This window comes from Penicillium atrosanguineum (genome assembly GCF_028827265.1).
Source record: "Penicillium atrosanguineum strain IBT 20685 chromosome Unknown utg000007l_segment0_segment0, whole genome shotgun sequence".
Lineage (NCBI taxonomy): Eukaryota > Fungi > Ascomycota > Eurotiomycetes > Eurotiales > Aspergillaceae > Penicillium > Penicillium atrosanguineum.
In genome coordinates, this window is record NW_026623139.1 from 671992 (window position 1) to 690857 (window position 18866).

Here is an 18866-nt window from a genome sequence, read left to right on the forward strand (position 1 = left end):
GGGTGTCTGCTGGGAAACATGAGCAATTGGGAACCGCTCTCTCAAGAAAAGAGCGGATATTAAATAGATAGATACCAGTCAAGATCTAGGTAGTCAATGGAATTGAAATCAAACGAATACAATAAAGCAATCCAACGCAATGTGTGATGACGTTTTCAAGCATCCATGGATACAAAACAGACTGATATGTTTTACACGTAGATTTACAACAGACCTTAAATCCAGAATCGGACCAGACCAGTCTCGACCCCAATTGAATATGAATGAAATGTTTGATTGTATATTCAATGAAAGAAATATCGACAAGATCAAGAGAAAATTGAAATAAATCGCTGAAACGCCAGCCCACCCCAAAGATGCCAACTCCGAAAATGCAAATGCAGGGAATCTACATTTCAACTTGAACCTGAGCAAGACTCTTCGTAACTTGAGCCATGGCCTTCTTTTGAGGAGACATGCGTGGCTTGGGCTTAATCTGTTCTAATCGATGCTTGCAACTTCCACAGCGTTGTCGCTCCGTATCAATACTCTTCGAGTGTCGACCGTAAGTCACGGCACATCCCGTACAAACCCAAACATACTTCCAATCAATCTGGTATGAGTGTTTGGTAGTAACATTGATTTGGCCTCCGTAGATGGGATGGTCCTTCAACTTCTCGGCACAAAGCTTGCCCCAGTTTTTGAAGCTGTTTCCGTGCGGGTTGTCCGTTACGCGAGAGACCATAAAGTTGGCTAGATGGCAGTACTCGTGCGCGAGGGTATTGATGAGACGGTACTCATCGTCAATAATGCGTTCAGCGAGTTCGATTGTGGCGTGGTGGATGTGTTGTGAGGCGCCTGTTCGTTGGCCATCTGGGTCTCGGGTTTCGACTCGCTCGCTGCGCCATTGTGCTCGGCCTGCTGTCTTCTGAAGGGTCTTTGACCAGGTGATTTTTACACCACCGGTTGGCTTGGCGAGAAGATTGACCTTGCCGCCGGAGACGGCGTTGTCTAAGATTTCGAGGAAGGTTTCAGCGAAATTTGCCTTCTTGTTGTTGAAGGAGTCTCTGCGTGCTTTGGCTGCACGCTTAGCGTCTGCCTCGGCCTTTTTAATTGCTGTTTTGCTAGGTGTTTTGGAAGCTTTGCGTGTCTTGGGTGGTGTGACGCTCTCTCGCGACATGGAATCGGACTCAAGGCTGATGCTGGAGTCTGGACTGCTATTTTCCTCATCTGAGACATCGAAATCCTTGAGTAGATCTATTACAGATCTTTTGGGTGTCTTCTCTTTGCGAGGTGAGTGCTGATCAATCCAAAGGTTCGTTTCTGTCTGGCTCCAAAAGGCATCAACGCTCTCGCGATGTGGTGTTGGCGGAATACGAATCTTTTCTTTTGTGGGAGAACGGAGACAGTTTCGTGATGGACTGGATGGTGGTGTCTCTAGGCCCTTGGTAGATGGGTTCAATTCCGGTGCTGGGGAGTCCAGATCTATGACTGTTCTATATTGTATAGTTAGCAGGCATGGTCGTGATCATATAGGAAGCCTGCAACTCTTACGGAGATGTGACTGTCTCCAGCTGAGCAGCTGACTCATTGCCATCGCCCAATATTAGCTCGTTGAGCTTTGAGGATAGATGAAAATCGTCCTGAAACAGATGCTTAGGAGCCTCCATGGGGCTGGAGTGGGACTTTATGGCGTCGGATATTTTCGTCTCCAATGGAAAGGGTGCTTTGAGGGGATTGTCATTCAGGACCTTTGTATTGGTACCAGTGTTGGGCTTTCTTCCTCTCAAAAGTCTCTTTCGAGTGGATTTTGGCGGAGGAGGCGGTGTTGGAGCCTTCTCAGGTTCTGTCTCAGACTGAGATGTCTCATGGTAACTGATATCTTCATTGTCACTGACAATGAAGTCTTCAAGTGAGTCGAGGCTATAATTCCCACAGTCATCTTCCTCTTCGGTCTCAGAGTGTATTTCTCTCAGAGGTCTGTGGTCTGGTCGGCTTCGTCCGGGGCTTCGCGGTATGTGTCGGTTTTGTCTTGCGGGCGAAAGTTGCGGGACAGGTTCCATTGATGTTGCAGGTGCCTCTGTGAAGCTTTCCTCTGCGATATCATTCTCTTTATCGTAATCGTCTGTTTCCACTTTGACGCTGGGTCTTTGGCGAGGTCGTTGTATCGGAAGGAGCAGAGAGTTGACCTGTGTAGTTTTGAGCGTGCGTCTTTTTATTTGTTTTCGAGGCGTATTGGATGCGGAGCTTCCACTTTCGATAGCCGGGTCAGGAAAGATGTCGAACATGGCGCCTGGTCCCGGTTTCTTTCGTTGCGATGACCCTCTGAATAGTGAAGTGTTACCGTTGCGGCTGCTGTCGGGCGAGTCGGAGAGGACTGAGGCAGGGCGTTCAGTCTTTTCGTCGGGCGTAGCTCTGTGTCGTGCTGGTGCACGAACCAGCGGGTTCGATGTGTTGATTCTGGCCATCTGATATTCTTTGCGGGGGTTTGTCTCGGTCTGATGATAAATAGACGGGGATTTTTGTTCTATAATTGGCTTGTTTGGGCGAAGATGGCGTTTCGGGTGCGATCACGCAACAGGTGCTGCGTTGAAGCTGGCTTGCGCTCCAGTTTGAAGAGTGTTTCTACTTCTGTGATGGAGGTTCTTCAACCACTATGAGCTGTCAACGGCTAGTTGTTGGCACGGCAACCATGTACCGCGCACCTCATATTGAACTATACCAAATGAGCTTTGCTGCAGTACTTCGATATGCATACACATGTCCATCAGTTGGGTCTTTTTATATGAATACTGGTATTTTAATTGGTCGCAATGGTTCTGTATATTGACGTGGCTTGTTTTGGCGGCTTATAATTTTGATTGACATTAGCATAACATATGTTGCCATATATTGCGGTATATAATGTTCATTTTAGAAGTAAAAGTATGAATCTACATATGCTCTATATAATTATCTAGTACTTGAGACGAGACGACCTTCACTTAATGGCGCCCAAAAAAAGGGTTGCCTGACAAAATGTAGGTCAGCAAAAAGATAACAGGCCCGAGCCGCGGATCGAACGCGGGACCTCGCGCAGGAGTGCTTAGGTCGAACCCTAAGCGCGAATCATACCACTAGACCACCCGGGCTGTTCATATATTACGTGTCATTGTATGGCTAATTGAGAGAAAACATTACGGTAGGTATCTCGATTGGTAGGCAGTTTGGCTCCAGGCGCGGAAAGGCGGCCATTTCTGGCGCCAGAAGCGGTCAATTTCAGTGTCGGTTTCCAATATTCATTAGTCCTCATAGTTACTGACTAGAGTCAAGAAGCGGATGCAACGATGGTTTGCTGCCAACTTGGTCGTAGATAAAAGTTAAATCTATTTCTTTGCTTCCAAGCTTCGGCTACCTGCACATATGCAGTCCACCACAACACAAATATCTAGAAACAACAAATGTGGACAGCCAATGAAACTCACTCTAGCAATACCGTAGCCCGTCCAAGATGACCAAAAGTCACGCCTCATACCCCCCAGCACGAATTAGACTGAAGACAGAAGGATGTCTAGTAGGTAACCGTCAACAAAGAAGGCGTCCTAGGCAAGTAACCATCGAAGCATACACGAGACAGTTCAATTTACCCGGCATGAGCATCTCGATACCAGAATTGCCCTTGCCCACTCGACATAGTATTCAATGCCAATAAATTTATGTCGAGGAGCCTTGGGTTAAGTCCCTCTAAGGACCCATCCGGTAAGGGGCGAAAAGTCGAACACCCCGACCACCGCACTAATCTAGATGGCAGGTGGATCGAACCAGAATTAGAAGACAAATCCACCGTTCCCAGTCGATGCAAGAACATGTCTTAGATCTACCTTCAGCACGACCCATACTTCAAACCCAAAAGTAGGGACTACGCCCAAGCCACATCATCACGAAAGATCGGTAGCGTAGATCAAACCCAGCAGGAACAATCTTTTAGATTGATCTAACGACCAGGTTACTCCCTCTCACATGCTAGAAATCTGAAACCCATAGGTTGACGCGAGGACGGTGCATGGACCCTACACCTGCAGTAGAGTGGCTCCAAACAAATCTTAACCCGAGCTGTTTACCAAAAGGTAAACCCGGCCACGCAGTCATGGAATGGACAGCGCTCCGAATCATGCCGATCACACCAGAGGACCCCCTGGTCCCTGGATCGACAAGCTCCGGTCGGGACCCCGGCTGCTGGCAACCGGGCGATCGTCTGATGGCATGGTGAAGGAATGGGATGATCAGCGTCCCCTTGCCGATAGGTGCCATCAAGTAGAGTTGCGAATACTGTGGCGAGTCAGTCTACTGAGCCTGGGCTTGAATGTGTATTCAGTTCATTTTTAGAGAAGTCGAAGGATCATCGACAGGCAATAAATGGCAAGTGTATGTTTATCATTGGACAGGGTGGTTTCCCACAAACTCTATCGCCAAGTCACGAACGGAGCCATGTCTACAGTATGTACTAATGTGCTTTAACCCCCAGTCTATGCAGAACATCGCAGGTGATGTGAGAGGTAGCCCGCGTACAGATGTACTGTACAGATTCGTAGATAGCAGATAAGTTGATTGGCCATCGATCACGTCGACGTGGAGGGGGCACGGCTGAACCGAGCACAGCCCCCCACCTACTTGGATATTGACCTGATTGCCTGGATGATCACAGTACTTGACTGGGGCCAAATATTGACTGGGGCCAAATAGGACGATCAGCTCGTGTCATTATCAGATGTGTCGGGGTGGCAATTCGAATCAGGTCTATGGAGTTCGGATGTCTTAACCCCTAATTCCAGTGATCCAGGGGCTGCAGTTTACCACGGCACTTACTGTAGCATGTCCTGACACCAAGCCACCGAGTGATAAAGCACAGTGATCAACTTCACAATTGGATACAGCCACACTTAAGCCGAAATAGGAGTAGAGCGATCGGGGTATCGAGCGTATTGAAAAGGCAGCGGATCAATACAATGAATTTGCAACACTAGGGCGAAGCCCGCGGCGCACGATCGCTGACTAGACCCTACCAGCACCCGAGACAGGTTATTTTTGGGGAGGTCATTAGCCCCCCTGGAACCCCCGACGAATCTACTCGGGGTGAGGAGTTATGAAAACTCCGGGCACATCAAGGCCAGGCACCGGGGCACCTAGGCTGGAAGGGGATTCAAGCTCAGCCCCGAACTGCAGCAGTTTGGATGTGTCGGACCTGCGGTGCCGCCGTTGGTCATGTCTTGAGTACTTACAGGTGTAACCACATCGCCATGTCCGAGTAACAGGAGACGGAGTAGCTAGGAGCTAGGACCCGAAGCCGAACGAGACAGGTGTTCGGCATAGAGTGTGCACTGGAAGGCCGCCCTGCGCATGGGATTCGCAGGCCGTTGCGTATGCAGCCCCCTGGGGCGACCCCGGCTGGACCAATGTGGCCCGGGTCGAGGCTTATGGTCCGGGAGAAAAGCATTTGATGATCCACCAGGTGTGTGGAACAGAACGAAAAGGCTGGGTCCAACGGTGGATATGGGCTGCGACCAAGTTATTACGACGTTACTAGTTGCGTGTACTGTACGTAAAATAGGCTATCACAGATACCGACTCGTCATCTGTTTCGGTGTACGGGATTTAGTACCAAGGTCATTTTCCCAATGGCGGAGATATATTTTCGAGGGTAGATATTTTCCAGTGCAACCCTCTAGGTCGTGGCCGCGGAATATGCCAGAAACATATCCTAGCTAGTACCCTCCACAGACAATCTCGGAGCATCAAATAATTTATTTGAGGGTTTCTATTTTTAGCGAGACCGGCAAAGGTCCAAGTTCTACGTGGCTAATTCCAATTTTGCCATGTACCCAAAGGCATTGGAAACGGTGGCTTCTAGAGTTCAGGGAGCAACAGGTTTACTGGGCACGGAGTGGGGGGCTGGAGAGAGTTGAGTGGCTCTGAGACCTCGACGCGGGCTTATCAGAGGCTGCTTAGTGCAGCACCCGAGATTAGTTCAACGGTGAAAACCACGCTAAGCAGTACAATTTGTATCGTGGGTGGCAAATCGGGGCTCTCTAGGGCTAGCGTGAAAAACTGTGCTCTCCTGTCTAGGAAATAATGTGAACACCAGCACCGAAAAAGAAAAGTAAAGGGGACGATCACTGTCTTTTAGAAAGGACGAGGGGGAAAGAATCCAACAATGTGTGGTTCCTGTCGCTTGAGAGCCGTGGTTCATTACCCGAACAAAGACCCAGCACCCAGCACCGAGCTCCCAATCTCCCTCTCAGATACTGTTATCCTTTCGAGACCCGAGGAAAAAAAAAAAGCACTAGTGCATAGATACCAGGACTGCATAGAAACGAGGAATGAAAACATGGTGCAACGCCATCCCTGCATACCGTGGTAACAATAACAAGGCACAGACTAATCAGAGGGGGCAATCAAGCACGGTATCAGTAACATGATTTGGTACCAAATTACCTGGAATACGGTTGTGGGGCAGGTTTCAGGGGCCGCTCAGATTTCCAGATTTCCCTGGGATTCCGACCAGCTCTCTCCCAGGCATTATTGGCCCATCAACTGGAGATCCAGTCCCCATATTACCGTATTGTAGGACAACAACGGTATTGAGCACAGCTCCAGGATAATGCGTCCCCCTGAGTCCACGTTGTACCCAGTACATACTTGACTAAGAGTGGCCCCATATTAGGAGAGGTACCCTTTACACACGCGTACACGTACGGTCGTAAATTAGGACAAATTCCCCCGATCCCAAAATAACAGCACTGCCAATTATTTTCCCCTTCCCTCTCTTACTTCCCCTCCCCTTCCCTTCGTTTGCCTTTTGTCTATCCATCATCTTGCTTCCTTCCATTCGTTTTTTAGAGAGGAAGGCTTGGAGCAAGGTAGCTCTTTCCTCATTGGGGGTTTCAGGTTGTTTCGTTTCGTCTTTCGCTCATTCAACCAACCGCGGAGTTTGACACTCGCCAACTTCGCCCTATCTCCGGCTTCTACGTCGTCACGACCTTCGCCATTCGCTTTTGTGTCCATGCTGCAATAATTCATTCCGGCGCATATACCTTTTTAATACTGTGGATGAGTCGTGTCTGAGGTAAGAGTGAACAATCAACAATGAGGGTTCCGGAATCGCAAGCGACGCGGCAGGTTCCGGCTTCGACAAGGGATCTCCTTGGCTGACCAACAACCACAGAGCTATCCTCGAGCAATCGATTACGACTCTCTCGTCATGTCCGGCTACGCAGCAGGAGGCCAGTACGACGATGGCTACGGCCATCCGGCGGCTCACGGTGACTCCTACTACCAGGACGAACATGCCCAGGGCTACTACGATAATCAGCAGGAGGGTTACTACGATAACGGGTACGGAACCCAATGAAACTACCGCGAGCGTGACCCAGCTAACATCTGAAGCTACAGTGGCTATTATGGAGACGAAGCCGCTGGGCACGCCCAAGGCGGATACGCTGAAGGAGGCTACTACGACCAGGCTGGCCACGACCAAGCTGGCCACGCCCAGGAGGGCTACTACGGCGATGAGTACTACGACCAGGCCGGTCATGGTCAGGCTCGCCGCGGCGGCTCTGAAGAGGATTCCGAGACTTTCAGCGATTTCACCATGAGATCTGAGACTGCCCGTGCTGCAGACATGGATTACTACGGCCGTGGTGACGACCGATACAACAGCTATGCGGATAGCCAGTACGGCGGTCGCGGCTACAACGGCTACCGTCCTCCCTCCTCCCAAATTTCATACGGTGGGAATCGATCATCCGGTGCCTCTACCCCTGTCTATGGCATGGAGTACGGAAACGCGTTGCCGGCTGGCCAGCGTTCGCGAGAGCCCTACCCTGCCTGGAGCGCGGAGGCCCAGATTCCTCTGTCCAAGGAAGAGCTCGAGGACATTTTCATTGATCTTGTCAACAAGTTCGGTTTCCAGCGTGACAGCATGCGTAACATGTACGACCATATGATGACGCTTCTTGATTCGCGTGCCTCTCGTATGACGCCCAACCAGGCGCTGCTTTCGCTGCACGCCGACTATATCGGTGGTCACAACGCCAACTATCGCCGTTGGTACTTCGCCGCCCACCTGGATCTCGACGATGCCGTGGGATTCGCCAACATGAAACTTGGCAAGGCCGATCGCAAGACTAGGAAGGCTCGTAAGGCTGCCCAGAAGGCCGCTAAGAAGAACCCCGAGAACGAAGAAGAGACTCTTGAAGCATTGGAAGGCGACAACAGTCTGGAGGCCGCCGAGTACCGTTGGAAGTCCCGCATGAACCGGATGTCCCAGCACGATCGGGCCCGTCAGGTCGCCCTGTATCTGCTCATCTGGGGTGAGGCCAACCAGGTCCGTTTCCTGCCAGAGTGTATTTGCTTCATCTTCAAGTGCGCCGATGACTACTACGGGTCTCCCGAGTGCCAGAACCGTGTTGAGCCCATTGAGGAGTTTACCTACCTTAATGAGATCATCACACCTCTATATCAGTACTGCCGTGATCAGGGATACGAGATCTCAGATGGCAAGTACGTTCGCCGTGAGCATGATCACAACAAAATCATTGGTTACGACGATATGAATCAGCTGTTCTGGTATCCCGAGGGTATCGAGCGCCTCTCCTTTGAGGACAAGACCCGCCTGGTCGATATTCCTACCCAGGAACGTTGGCCCAAGCTTAAGGATGTGGTCTGGAAGAAGGCTTTCTTCAAGACCTACAAGGAGACTCGTTCGTGGTTCCATATGGTCACCAACTTCAACCGTATTTGGGTTATCCACTTTTGTTTCTTCTGGTTCTTCACTGCTTACAACTCTCCGACTCTCTACACTCCCAATTACCAGCAGCAGTGGGATAACAAGCCGTCCTCGGCTAAGTATCTGGCTGCTGTCGGTTTCGGTGGTGCTCTGGCCGCCTTCATTCAGATCTTCGCCACCATTTGCGAATGGTGCTACGTTCCTCGCCGTTGGGCTGGTGCTCAGCATCTTCGCAAGCGGTTCATGTTCCTTCTTGGTGTCTTGATCATCAACTTGATCCCTGGTGTTATCATCTTTGGCTTCCTTCATATGCTTCCCACAAACATTCAGAGTCCTGTCGGTCTCGCTCTCGGTATCGTGCACTTCGTGCTGGCTATTTTCACAGTCACCTTCTTTTCGATTCAGCCTCTGGGTGCTCTCTTCGGAAGCTATCTGAAGAAGAATGGCCGCCAGTACGTCGCCAGTCAGACATTCACTGCCAGTTTCCCCCAGCTCCACGGCAACGACATGTGGATGTCATACGGTCTTTGGGTCTGTGTCTTCGGTGCCAAGCTCGCTGAGTCCTACTTCTTCTTGACTCTGTCGTTCAAGGACCCAATCCGTATCTTGTCTCCCATGAGCATCTTCGAGTGCACTGGTGTCACGTACATTGGAAACGTACTTTGCCATAAACAACCCCAGATTCTGCTCGGCCTTATGTTCTTCATGGACTTGACCTTGTTCTTCCTGGACAGTTATCTGTGGTACATTATTTGCAACACCATCTTCTCCGTTGCTCGGTCGTTCTATCTCGGTGTCTCCATCTGGTCTCCCTGGAGAAACATCTTTTCGCGCCTTCCCAAGCGTATCTACTCCAAGGTGCTGGCTACCACTGATATGGAAATCAAGTACAAGCCCAAGGTTCTCATTTCCCAAGTGTGGAACGCCATCATCATTTCGATGTACCGCGAGCACTTGTTGGCCATTGACCATGTCCAGAAGCTGCTGTACCACCAGGTTCCTTCCGAGCAGGAGGGAAAGCGTACTCTGCGTGCTCCTACCTTCTTCGTCTCCCAGGAGGACCAGTCTTTTAAGACCGAGTTCTTCCCAGCTGGCAGCGAGGCTGAGCGTCGTATTTCCTTCTTCGCCCAGTCCTTGTCCACTCCTATGCCCGAGCCACTGCCCGTTGATAACATGCCCACTTTCAGTGTCTTGATCCCTCACTATAGTGAGAAGATCCTGCTGTCGCTGCGTGAGATTATTCGCGAAGATGAGCCATACTCCCGAGTCACTGTCCTGGAATACCTCAAGCAGCTCCACCCCCATGAATGGGACTGCTTTGTCAAGGATACCAAGATTTTGGCTGATGAGACTTCTCAATTCAACGGTGAATTTAGCGAAAAGGGTGAAAAGGATGCGCAGAAGAGCAAGATCGATGATCTGCCCTTCTACTGCATTGGTTTCAAGTCTGCCGCTCCTGAGTACACTCTCCGCACTCGTATCTGGGCCTCCCTTCGTTCGCAGACTCTATACAGAACTGTCTCTGGTTTCATGAACTACAGCCGTGCTATCAAGCTGCTGTACCGTGTTGAGAACCCTGAAGTTGTCCAGATGTTCGGTGGTAACTCCGAAAAGCTCGAGCGTGAGCTGGAACGCATGGCCCGTCGCAAGTTCCGTATCTGCGTGTCCATGCAGCGCTACGCCAAGTTCAACAAGGATGAGCGTGAGAATACTGAGTTCCTTCTCCGTGCCTACCCTGACCTGCAAATCGCCTACCTCGATGAAGAGCCCCCGGAGAACGAGGGTGATGAGCCCCGTCTGTACTCCGCCCTAATTGATGGTCACTGTGAACTTATCGAGAACAACATGCGCAAGCCCAAGTTCCGCATTCAGCTCTCTGGCAACCCCATTCTCGGTGACGGAAAGTCCGACAACCAAAACCACGCTATCATCTTCTACCGCGGTGAATACATTCAGCTCATCGATGCCAACCAGGACAACTACCTTGAGGAGTGTCTGAAGATTCGCAGTGTTCTCGCTGAGTTCGAGGAGTTGACCACTGACAACGTTTCGCCTTACACCCCTGGCATCGGAAACCCCGAGGGTAACCCCGTCGCCATTCTCGGTGCCCGTGAATACATTTTCTCCGAAAGCATTGGTGTCCTTGGTGATGTTGCTGCTTCTAAAGAACAAACGTTCGGTACTCTGTTCGCGCGTACTCTTGCCCAGATTGGTGGTAAGCTGCATTATGGTCATCCTGATTTCCTGAACGCTACTTTCATGTGTACTCGTGGTGGTGTGTCCAAGGCTCAGAAGGGTCTGCACTTGAACGAGGATATTTACGCCGGTATGAACGCTATTCTCCGTGGGGGTCGTATCAAGCATTGTGAGTACTACCAGTGTGGTAAGGGTCGTGATTTGGGTTTCGGCTCCATTCTGAACTTTACAACCAAAATTGGTACCGGTATGGGTGAACAGATGTTGTCTCGCGAGTACTATTATCTCGGTACTCAACTTCCATTGGATCGTTTCCTGTCCTTCTACTATGCTCATCCTGGTTTCCATCTTAACAACATGTTCATTATGCTTTCAGTGCAGATGTTCATGATTGTTCTGATCAACCTGGGTGCGCTCAAGCACGAGACTATCACCTGCCGTTATAACTCCGACCTTCCCACTACCGATCCTCTTCTGCCGACCTACTGCGCTGATTTGCACCCCATTGTCAACTGGGTCAACCGTTGCGTGGTGTCTATCTTCATTGTGTTCTTCATCTCTTTCGTTCCCTTGGCCGTCCAAGAATTGACTGAGCGTGGTGTTTGGCGCATGGCGACCCGCCTGGCTAAGCATTTCGGTTCATTCTCCTTCATGTTCGAAGTGTTCGTCTGTCAGATCTACGCCCAAGCTGTCCACCAGAACTTGTCTTTCGGTGGTGCTCGCTACATCGGTACTGGTCGTGGTTTCGCCACTGCCCGTATTCCCTTCGGTGTTCTATACTCTCGTTTTGCTGGTCCCTCCATCTACCTTGGTGCTCGTCTGCTGATGATGCTGCTGTTTGCCACATCCACCGTTTGGACTCCCGCTCTTATCTGGTTCTGGGTGTCCCTGCTTGCCCTGATCATCTCACCTTTCCTGTTCAACCCCCACCAATTTGCATGGAACGACTTCTTCATCGATTACCGTGATTACCTCCGCTGGCTGTCTCGTGGTAACTCGCGTTCGCACGCCTCGTCCTGGATCGGTTTCTGTCGTCTTTCGCGTACCAGACTGACTGGTTACAAGAGAAAGCTCCTTGGTGTTCCTTCTGAGAAGGGCTCTGGAGATGTGCCTCGCGCTAACTTCACCAACATTTTCTTCAGCGAGATCATTGCTCCTTTGGTTGTTGTTGGCGCTACCCTCATTCCTTACCTGTATATCAACTCGCGAACCATGTTCAGTAACAAACCTGAATATGCCGCGAACGCCATCATGCGAATTGCCATTGTGGCGTTCGCTCCCATTGGTATTAATGCTGGTGTTGCTGCAGCATTCTTCGGCATGGCCTGTTGCATGGGTCCCCTCTTCAGCATGTGCTGCAAGAAGTTCGGTTCCGTTCTTGCTGCCATCGCTCACGCAATTGCCGTTATTGTACTCATGATCATCTTCGTCGCTCTGTTCGTTCTGGAGTCCTTCAGCTGGGCCAGAACTGTGTCGGGCATGATCGCCGCGATGGCCATCCAGCGCTTCATCTACAAGTTGATCATTTCTCTTGCTCTCACTCGAGAATTCAAGCACGATCAGTCCAACATTGCCTGGTGGACCGGTAAATGGTACAACATGGGTTGGCACTCATTGTCCCAGCCTGGCCGTGAGTTCCTTTGCAAGATCACTGAGTTGGGTTACTTCGCTGCCGACTTCATTCTGGGCCACATCATTCTGTTCTTCATGCTGCCCGTTCTCGCAATCCCGTATGCCGACAAGTTCCACTCAGTGATCCTGTTCTGGCTGCGTCCCAGGTATGTTCTATTTTGCAATTCATAACTTTACTATTCATTGCTAACCTCCTTCCAGTCGTCAAATTCGTCCTCCGATCTACTCTCTCAAGCAGTCCAAGCTTAGAAAGAGACGTGTTGTTCGTTTCGCTATCCTCTACTTCGTAATGCTGGTTGTATTCGTCGTCCTGATTGCTGCGCCGCTTGTCATTCGTGACATGAGCTCCATCAGCTACAACATTCGTCACTCCCTTTACGAAATTGTCGGTGTCAAAAAAGGCATGCTCGGTCTCCTGCAGCCTTTGGATGCTGGCCTCAACGACACAGCGACCTACTACACCGGAAGCCACTTGCCTGCCGGCTACAAGTCGCCTCGTGAGTCGGTTACCCCCACCGCCGGTGACTTCAATTTCCACAAAATGATTTAGAGGCCCTGAGCCCCCTGTATGAAAATGGCTTGTACAAAGTTCTGTCTCCTTGTCATCACTTTTCCTGTTATTCGCTGCATTCTTTTTAAATCCCCGGCGCACCTGTTGATCTTAATGGCTTTTTGTGTGGAACGACTTCTATCTTGGTGGTTCAACCACTGCCCGTGGAGTGGGGTTACCTTCGTTTGCCACTCTCATAGCTCGTTTTTTCATTACAAACTTAACGGAATACAATCTGCATTGCTTCATTCTTATCGTTATCCTAATGTAGATTTCCTTTCCAACCCACTCTGAATTAACTCCATTTGTACCTTACTAGACCATGCATGGAACACAGGGCCTCGGTCACGGGCAGCTCACGTGACGTTGCTTATTCCAACTCGTCCGCGGACCCCCGGCGTCTGTCCCCGTCCACGTTCACGTCCCCGTTCACGTCGCCAATTGCCTTGAACACGTTCCTTTCGGTGGTTTTCGACACTCTCTTTTACCGGAACCTTCCTGCCCGGTGTGCGAGCGCCCCGAGCGCCCCAGAAAACGCCATTATGGACATCCAGGAGACGCAACGTCTCCTGTCCGAGTACCTGCACGAACTGGCGAACCTCTTCCACCGCGTCCCCGGCTCTGCAATTTTCCTACGCTACGTGAAATCCAGTTATCAAGACGATCCAATCCGTTCGGCGGTCGAGCTTTTCCTCTTTCTCTTCGCCGTTCGCTACTTGCTAGCCCCGAAATACTCGACCAAGCCTGGTGTAGTGTCATTGTCGGAAGATGAGATTGACGACCTTGTGGATGAGTGGACGCCTGAGCCTCTTGTGGGCAGGCCTAATACCTTGGAGGAAATGGAAGTTGAGAAGCGCACGGTGATTGTGGGGTAGGACCTTCCCATTCTTTCGCTGAGCGCTTTCGGACATTTGGCTAATTGGGTCTTGGAATCACAGTCCTGTCGGCCCCAAATCGAAGCTCGCCAATGGCCGTACCGTTACTAATCTCGCCTCGTACAATTTTTACAACTTCAATACAAATGAAACTCTCAAGGAATCCGCTATCCAGACCCTTCGGAACTACGGCGTTGGTCCTTGTGGTCCACGAGGATTCTACGGTAACCAGGATGTCCATATGAAGACTGAGGCGGATGTGGCGTCGTTCCTCGGTACCGCAGCTTGTATCATGTACTCACAGGCATTTTCGACGATTCCCAGTGTCATTCCGGCTTTCTCGAAGCGTGGAGATATTATTGTTGCCGATAAGGGTGTCAGCTTTGCTATCCGAAAGGGTATCCAGATTTCTCGCAGTATCGTTCGTTGGTATGAGCACAATGATATGGAGGATCTGGAACGGGTGCTCGCCAAGGTTACCAAGGAGCAGGCTCGCAAGCCGTTGACTCGGCGGTTCATCATTACCGAGGGTCTTTTCGAGTCCTATGGTGACATGGTGGACCTGCCCAAGATTGTGAGTGATAGCGTACGTCAATTTGACATCGTCAGGTACTAATCAATGCTGCAGATCGAGCTGAGACTCAAGTACAAGTTCCGTCTCATCTTGGACGAGACTTGGTCGTTCGGTGTTTTGGGCCGCACTGGCCGTGGTGTCACCGAGCACCAGAACGTTGACGCAGCCGAGGTTGACATGATTGTTGGGTCGCTGGCTGGCCCTCTCGTGGCAGGTGGAGGCTTCTGTGCTGGCTCCGAGGAGATTGTTCATCACCAGCGGATTTCGGCCGCGGCCTACACCTTCTCTGCAGCTCTTCCCGCTCTCTTGTCCACTACTGCCAGTGCGTGCATCGACCTTCTTCAAAACAACCCCGACACCGTCTCCCAGCTCCGGGAGTACACCAAGGCTCTGCGGGCTCAATTGGATCCTCGCAGTGACTGGATGTCCTGTACCAGTGCGACTGAGAACCCGATTCTCATTCTGACTATCAAGCCCGAGGTTGTCACTTCGAAGAAGCTCTCGTATGAAGATCAGCAGTTCTTGCTTCAGGATGTCGTCGACGAGGTACGTTCACTTCCATTATGTTACCGTCTAAAACTTGCTAATTCTTGTGCTCGTTAAGTGCCTGGCCAACGGAGTCCTGATTTCCCGCCTCAAGACTCTGGAAGACAACTTTCAGCCCAAGCAATTCGTCCCCGCCGCGTTGAAGGTGTGCGTGACCATTGGTCTAACTAAGAAGGAGATCGAGAAATCCGGAACGATCATCCGACACGCGATCACGAAAGTGTTGAGCAAGAAAAAGTAAATCCCTTCACTAATCTGCATCCTCTCGCTTTCCACAAATGACCGCTCATGCTCAGAGACTTCCGGCATCTGCTGGGTTTGAAACCGTCATCAACCATACGCCCTAATGCCTCTTTCTCCCGTGTATTGTTAAGCCGCTTTGCTTGTTAATATGCATCTCTATTGCTCCCCTGTACAGCACTGCCCGCTTACTTCTTTTGCTTCTATGGGCAGTTTCATACTCTTCGGGTGCATTGCTCTAGATTGTTTAATACTATTCTTCTCTGGCTACGGCGTTGGCTGTGCCAAGTGCATTTGTAATCCGTTGTGTTGCATGATATTTCCTCATTGTACAATCCCTTAGCTGAGACCCCATTCCTTTGTGGACAGAGTGTCAAGGAGGTGGCCACTTATTAGTCTCATTCACAATTGATACGTTGAGTGGAGTTGACGCCTTTATCCCTTGCCCGGAGTTGTTCAGGCCATTGTGGCTATCCCTGGCTAACTTGGTCTTGGCCTAGAAATCCTCAGTTAGGGTAAATTTAACGCAAGCTCTACTTCACCCCTAGACCTCTTTCAAACGGTCAATTTGAACCACTCAAGAACATTCTACCACGATTCACCAAATGACGAGTCCAATTAGCCCGGTATCTGAGAGACCTATGCGGAATGGGCCTCGCATTCCCCAAACCTGCCGTAGCGCCAGGAGAATTCCTCGCCTCATCCCGAACACGATCTCGCCCCTCGAGGCCCGAAACCAAGATCTCCTTCCAAGCTTTCCTCGAACGGGAGTTATTACCTCCCTACCAATCAAACCCTAACCAGGGGTGCAAGACGCTCAGCCCAGATCTCATTCCACATGTCACCCCACGCTAAATAGCTATGCCTGGATACGCCATTGTTTACCTGCGAAGGGTCCATGCTCTAGTGGAGTTCCTTGAGTCCTTTGAATATAATCCGCTTGATCTGCATGATCGCCCTCGTGTCTAGGGACGGGTTTTGTCACTCCTGCTATGGTCTGAGCTACTAACTAGGTTCTGATATCGGGTGCAATGAAGCGCCTTAATCTGGCGTTGGGTCTGTTCCTGGCATGTGGTGCTTATGCGGATTCACAAGGTACGATGGCCCCGATGAAATTGGATAACCTTTACTGACTGTGAGTTCTAGGACAATGCTCTGGAGAAGTCCAGACTCAAGCCTCGGAGGTAGTTGTTTGGGTCAATGAGCAAGGAGTGCCTATTAGCACGGAGACGAACCGCATTACACCGACTGCGGTGCCGCAAGGGAATGTTAGTAGACAGCAATTGATCTTGATCTGGATGGCCGTTAATCTATCAATAGCCTGCAGTTGTTCCCCAGGTCTCTGTACCGAAGCCAGATGTCAATTTGACGGTCGATGCACCAGCACCAGAAGCGGCGCATAATGAGCCCAGCCATGATATTCCGGCAGAGAAACCAGTGCGGGAAGATCTCAGGATGAACAAGCCTCCTGGTCATCCTGGACATCCTGCACTGCCAGCTCCTGCGCCTCCTCTTGGTCTGCCCGAGCTTCCTAAACCTCAGCTTCCCAATCTGCCATTTCCAAAGCTACCGCTTCCTCAACTCCCTGAGCTTCCTCTTCAACCACATTCACCTCATCCGGCACCTCACCCGCCTGCTCCTCATGCGGACTCTCATCGTCGATTTGGAATATCTTACTCCCCGTACAAGGCGAACCGAGCGTGCAAGAGCCAGGCCGAGGTAAACAAAGACTTGGACCAGCTATCCGATTACAAGTTTATTCGGATATATGGCACAGACTGTGATCAAACAAAGCTAGTCGCCAACGCAGCCAGGATTCATAACATGAAAGTATTCGGAGGAATCTACGACCTGAGTGATTTCCCTGCTAGCCTCGAATCATTCAATCAGGCCGCCATTAGACCCGACGGACAGAAGGATTGGTCCATTTTCCACACTATCGCCGTGGGAAATGAACTCGTCAATGCTGGCATGGCTGCACCTGGAGATGTCGCCCATGCAGTTAAACAAGCCCGGACTATCCTCCGTGGCCAGGGCTACCAAGGACCTGTCGTAACAGTGGATACGTTCTCCGTCCTCCTCAAACATCCAGAACTATGCAAAGTATCGGATTACTGCGCCGCAAACTGCCACGCTTTCTTCGACGCCACGGAACACGCAAACAATGCCGGCCCCTACGCCCTTGAACAGGCCCACGGCGTCTCGCAAGCCGCAGGTGGCAAACACACAATGATCACCGAATCAGGATGGCCACACGCTGGACAATCCAACGGCGCAGCAGTCCCATCTCCAGAGAACCAACGTGTCGCAGTTGAAAGTCTACGTAAGAGTTTTGCGCACCGAAGCGACGATCTAGTTTTATTCACTGCATTTGACGACCTCTGGAAGGATGATAATCGGTGGACCTTCAACGCAGAGCGGTTCTGGGGAATCCACCATGAATAATGAGTTCGGCGGTTTACTTCTACGATGGCACGTTACTCATGTAGATAGGTATTTAGCTCTCGAGATACACGCAATTGACAATAGTTTCCGAACACTCAATACCCTCTTCTCTACCCACTCACTCCACACCACCATTGATTTCGACCACACTCCCATTCATATAGCTACTCTGGAACATCCAAACCACTACATCCGAAATTTCACCCGGCTGGCCCAGTCTTCCTAGAGCAACCTTCTTACCCGCCTGCTGCACGGTTTCTTCGCCGGAAACAACAGACACATTAGTCGAGGTATGGATCTCTCCCGGAGCCACAACATTAACTCGAATACCCTTCGGTCCAAGCTCCAAGGCCATAGACTTAGAGAGTCCGATAATACCAGCCTTCGTCGCAGCGTAGATCGCCATTCCGGCGCGTGGCTGGGTTCCAACGATAGAAGAGACATTCACTACTGATGACCCAGCAGAAAGGTGTGGGATGCAAGCCCGACAGACGTTGAATGTACCTTGGAGATTGACGCTGATCAGACGATGGGCGTAATCATCTGTAGTGTCGACTGTGGGGATCTGAATTGGATTGATACCCGCACAGTTGAAGATGTGGTCCAGTCGACCGTAACGTGCAGTTGTTGATTTCACCCAGGCGTTTACGGAAGTCACATCGCTCACGTCTACTCGTTCGACGGAGTGAAATTGGCCTGGGTGTTCGATTTTGCATTGAGCCGCTGTTTTAGTCACGGAGGCGAGGTCTGTGTCTGATAGGGCTAGGGAGGCTCCTTCGGCGGCTAGTTTGATGCTGGTTGCTTGGCCAATGCCATTACCTGCGCCGGTGATGAGGATAATTTTGCCTGATAATGACTTGGGTGTAGTCATGGCGGATGAGGTAGGTGAGTGTTTGGTGAAAGAGAAATGGAACGCTTATCACATTTATGTGCTTCCGTGCGGGGAATGGGGTTAGGCCAATATTCCGAGTAGTTGGCCAACTATGATGATAACGGCATGATATCAGACTAAATACTAGTAATCAATCGCTTGCAGATTCGAGCACATGAACATGAACACAGCTA

The 18866-nt window shown here is 50.7% G+C and overlaps 5 protein-coding genes across 5 annotated transcripts; 3 read left to right on the plus strand and 2 right to left on the minus strand.

The window, feature by feature from the left end:
- Positions 1–388: 388 nt before the first annotated feature.
- Positions 389–2447, minus strand: N7443_008452 (BolA protein; the record flags this gene model as incomplete). The annotated part of the gene is made up of 2 exons (XM_056888508.1): positions 389–1475; positions 1534–2447. 2 exons carry the CDS (start codon positions 2445–2447, stop codon positions 389–391), a joined length of 2001 nt encoding a protein of 666 aa, XP_056737810.1.
- A 4769-nt stretch (positions 2448–7216) lies between these two features.
- On the plus strand, positions 7217–13121 carry N7443_008453 (uncharacterized protein; the record flags this gene model as incomplete). The annotated part of the gene is made up of 3 exons (XM_056888509.1): positions 7217–7350; positions 7408–12717; positions 12773–13121. 3 exons carry the CDS (start codon positions 7217–7219, stop codon positions 13119–13121), a joined length of 5793 nt encoding a protein of 1930 aa, XP_056737811.1.
- A 542-nt stretch (positions 13122–13663) lies between these two features.
- On the plus strand, positions 13664–15357 carry lcbA (serine C-palmitoyltransferase subunit lcbA; the record flags this gene model as incomplete). The annotated part of the gene is made up of 4 exons (XM_056888510.1): positions 13664–13992; positions 14060–14570; positions 14631–15116; positions 15175–15357. 4 exons carry the CDS (start codon positions 13664–13666, stop codon positions 15355–15357), a joined length of 1509 nt encoding a protein of 502 aa, XP_056737812.1.
- A 1030-nt stretch (positions 15358–16387) lies between these two features.
- On the plus strand, positions 16388–17801 carry scw4 (putative cell wall glucanase (Scw4); the record flags this gene model as incomplete). Its single annotated transcript, XM_056888511.1, has 3 exons — positions 16388–16451; positions 16503–16624; positions 16677–17801. The coding sequence occupies 3 exons, from the start codon at positions 16388–16390 to the stop codon at positions 17799–17801; spliced, it is 1311 nt and encodes a 436-aa protein (XP_056737813.1).
- A 118-nt stretch (positions 17802–17919) lies between these two features.
- On the minus strand, positions 17920–18672 carry N7443_008456 (SDR family NAD(P)-dependent oxidoreductase; the record flags this gene model as incomplete). Its single annotated transcript, XM_056888512.1, has 1 exon — positions 17920–18672. The coding sequence occupies one exon, from the start codon at positions 18670–18672 to the stop codon at positions 17920–17922; it is 753 nt and encodes a 250-aa protein (XP_056737814.1).
- Positions 18673–18866: the final 194 nt, after the last annotated feature.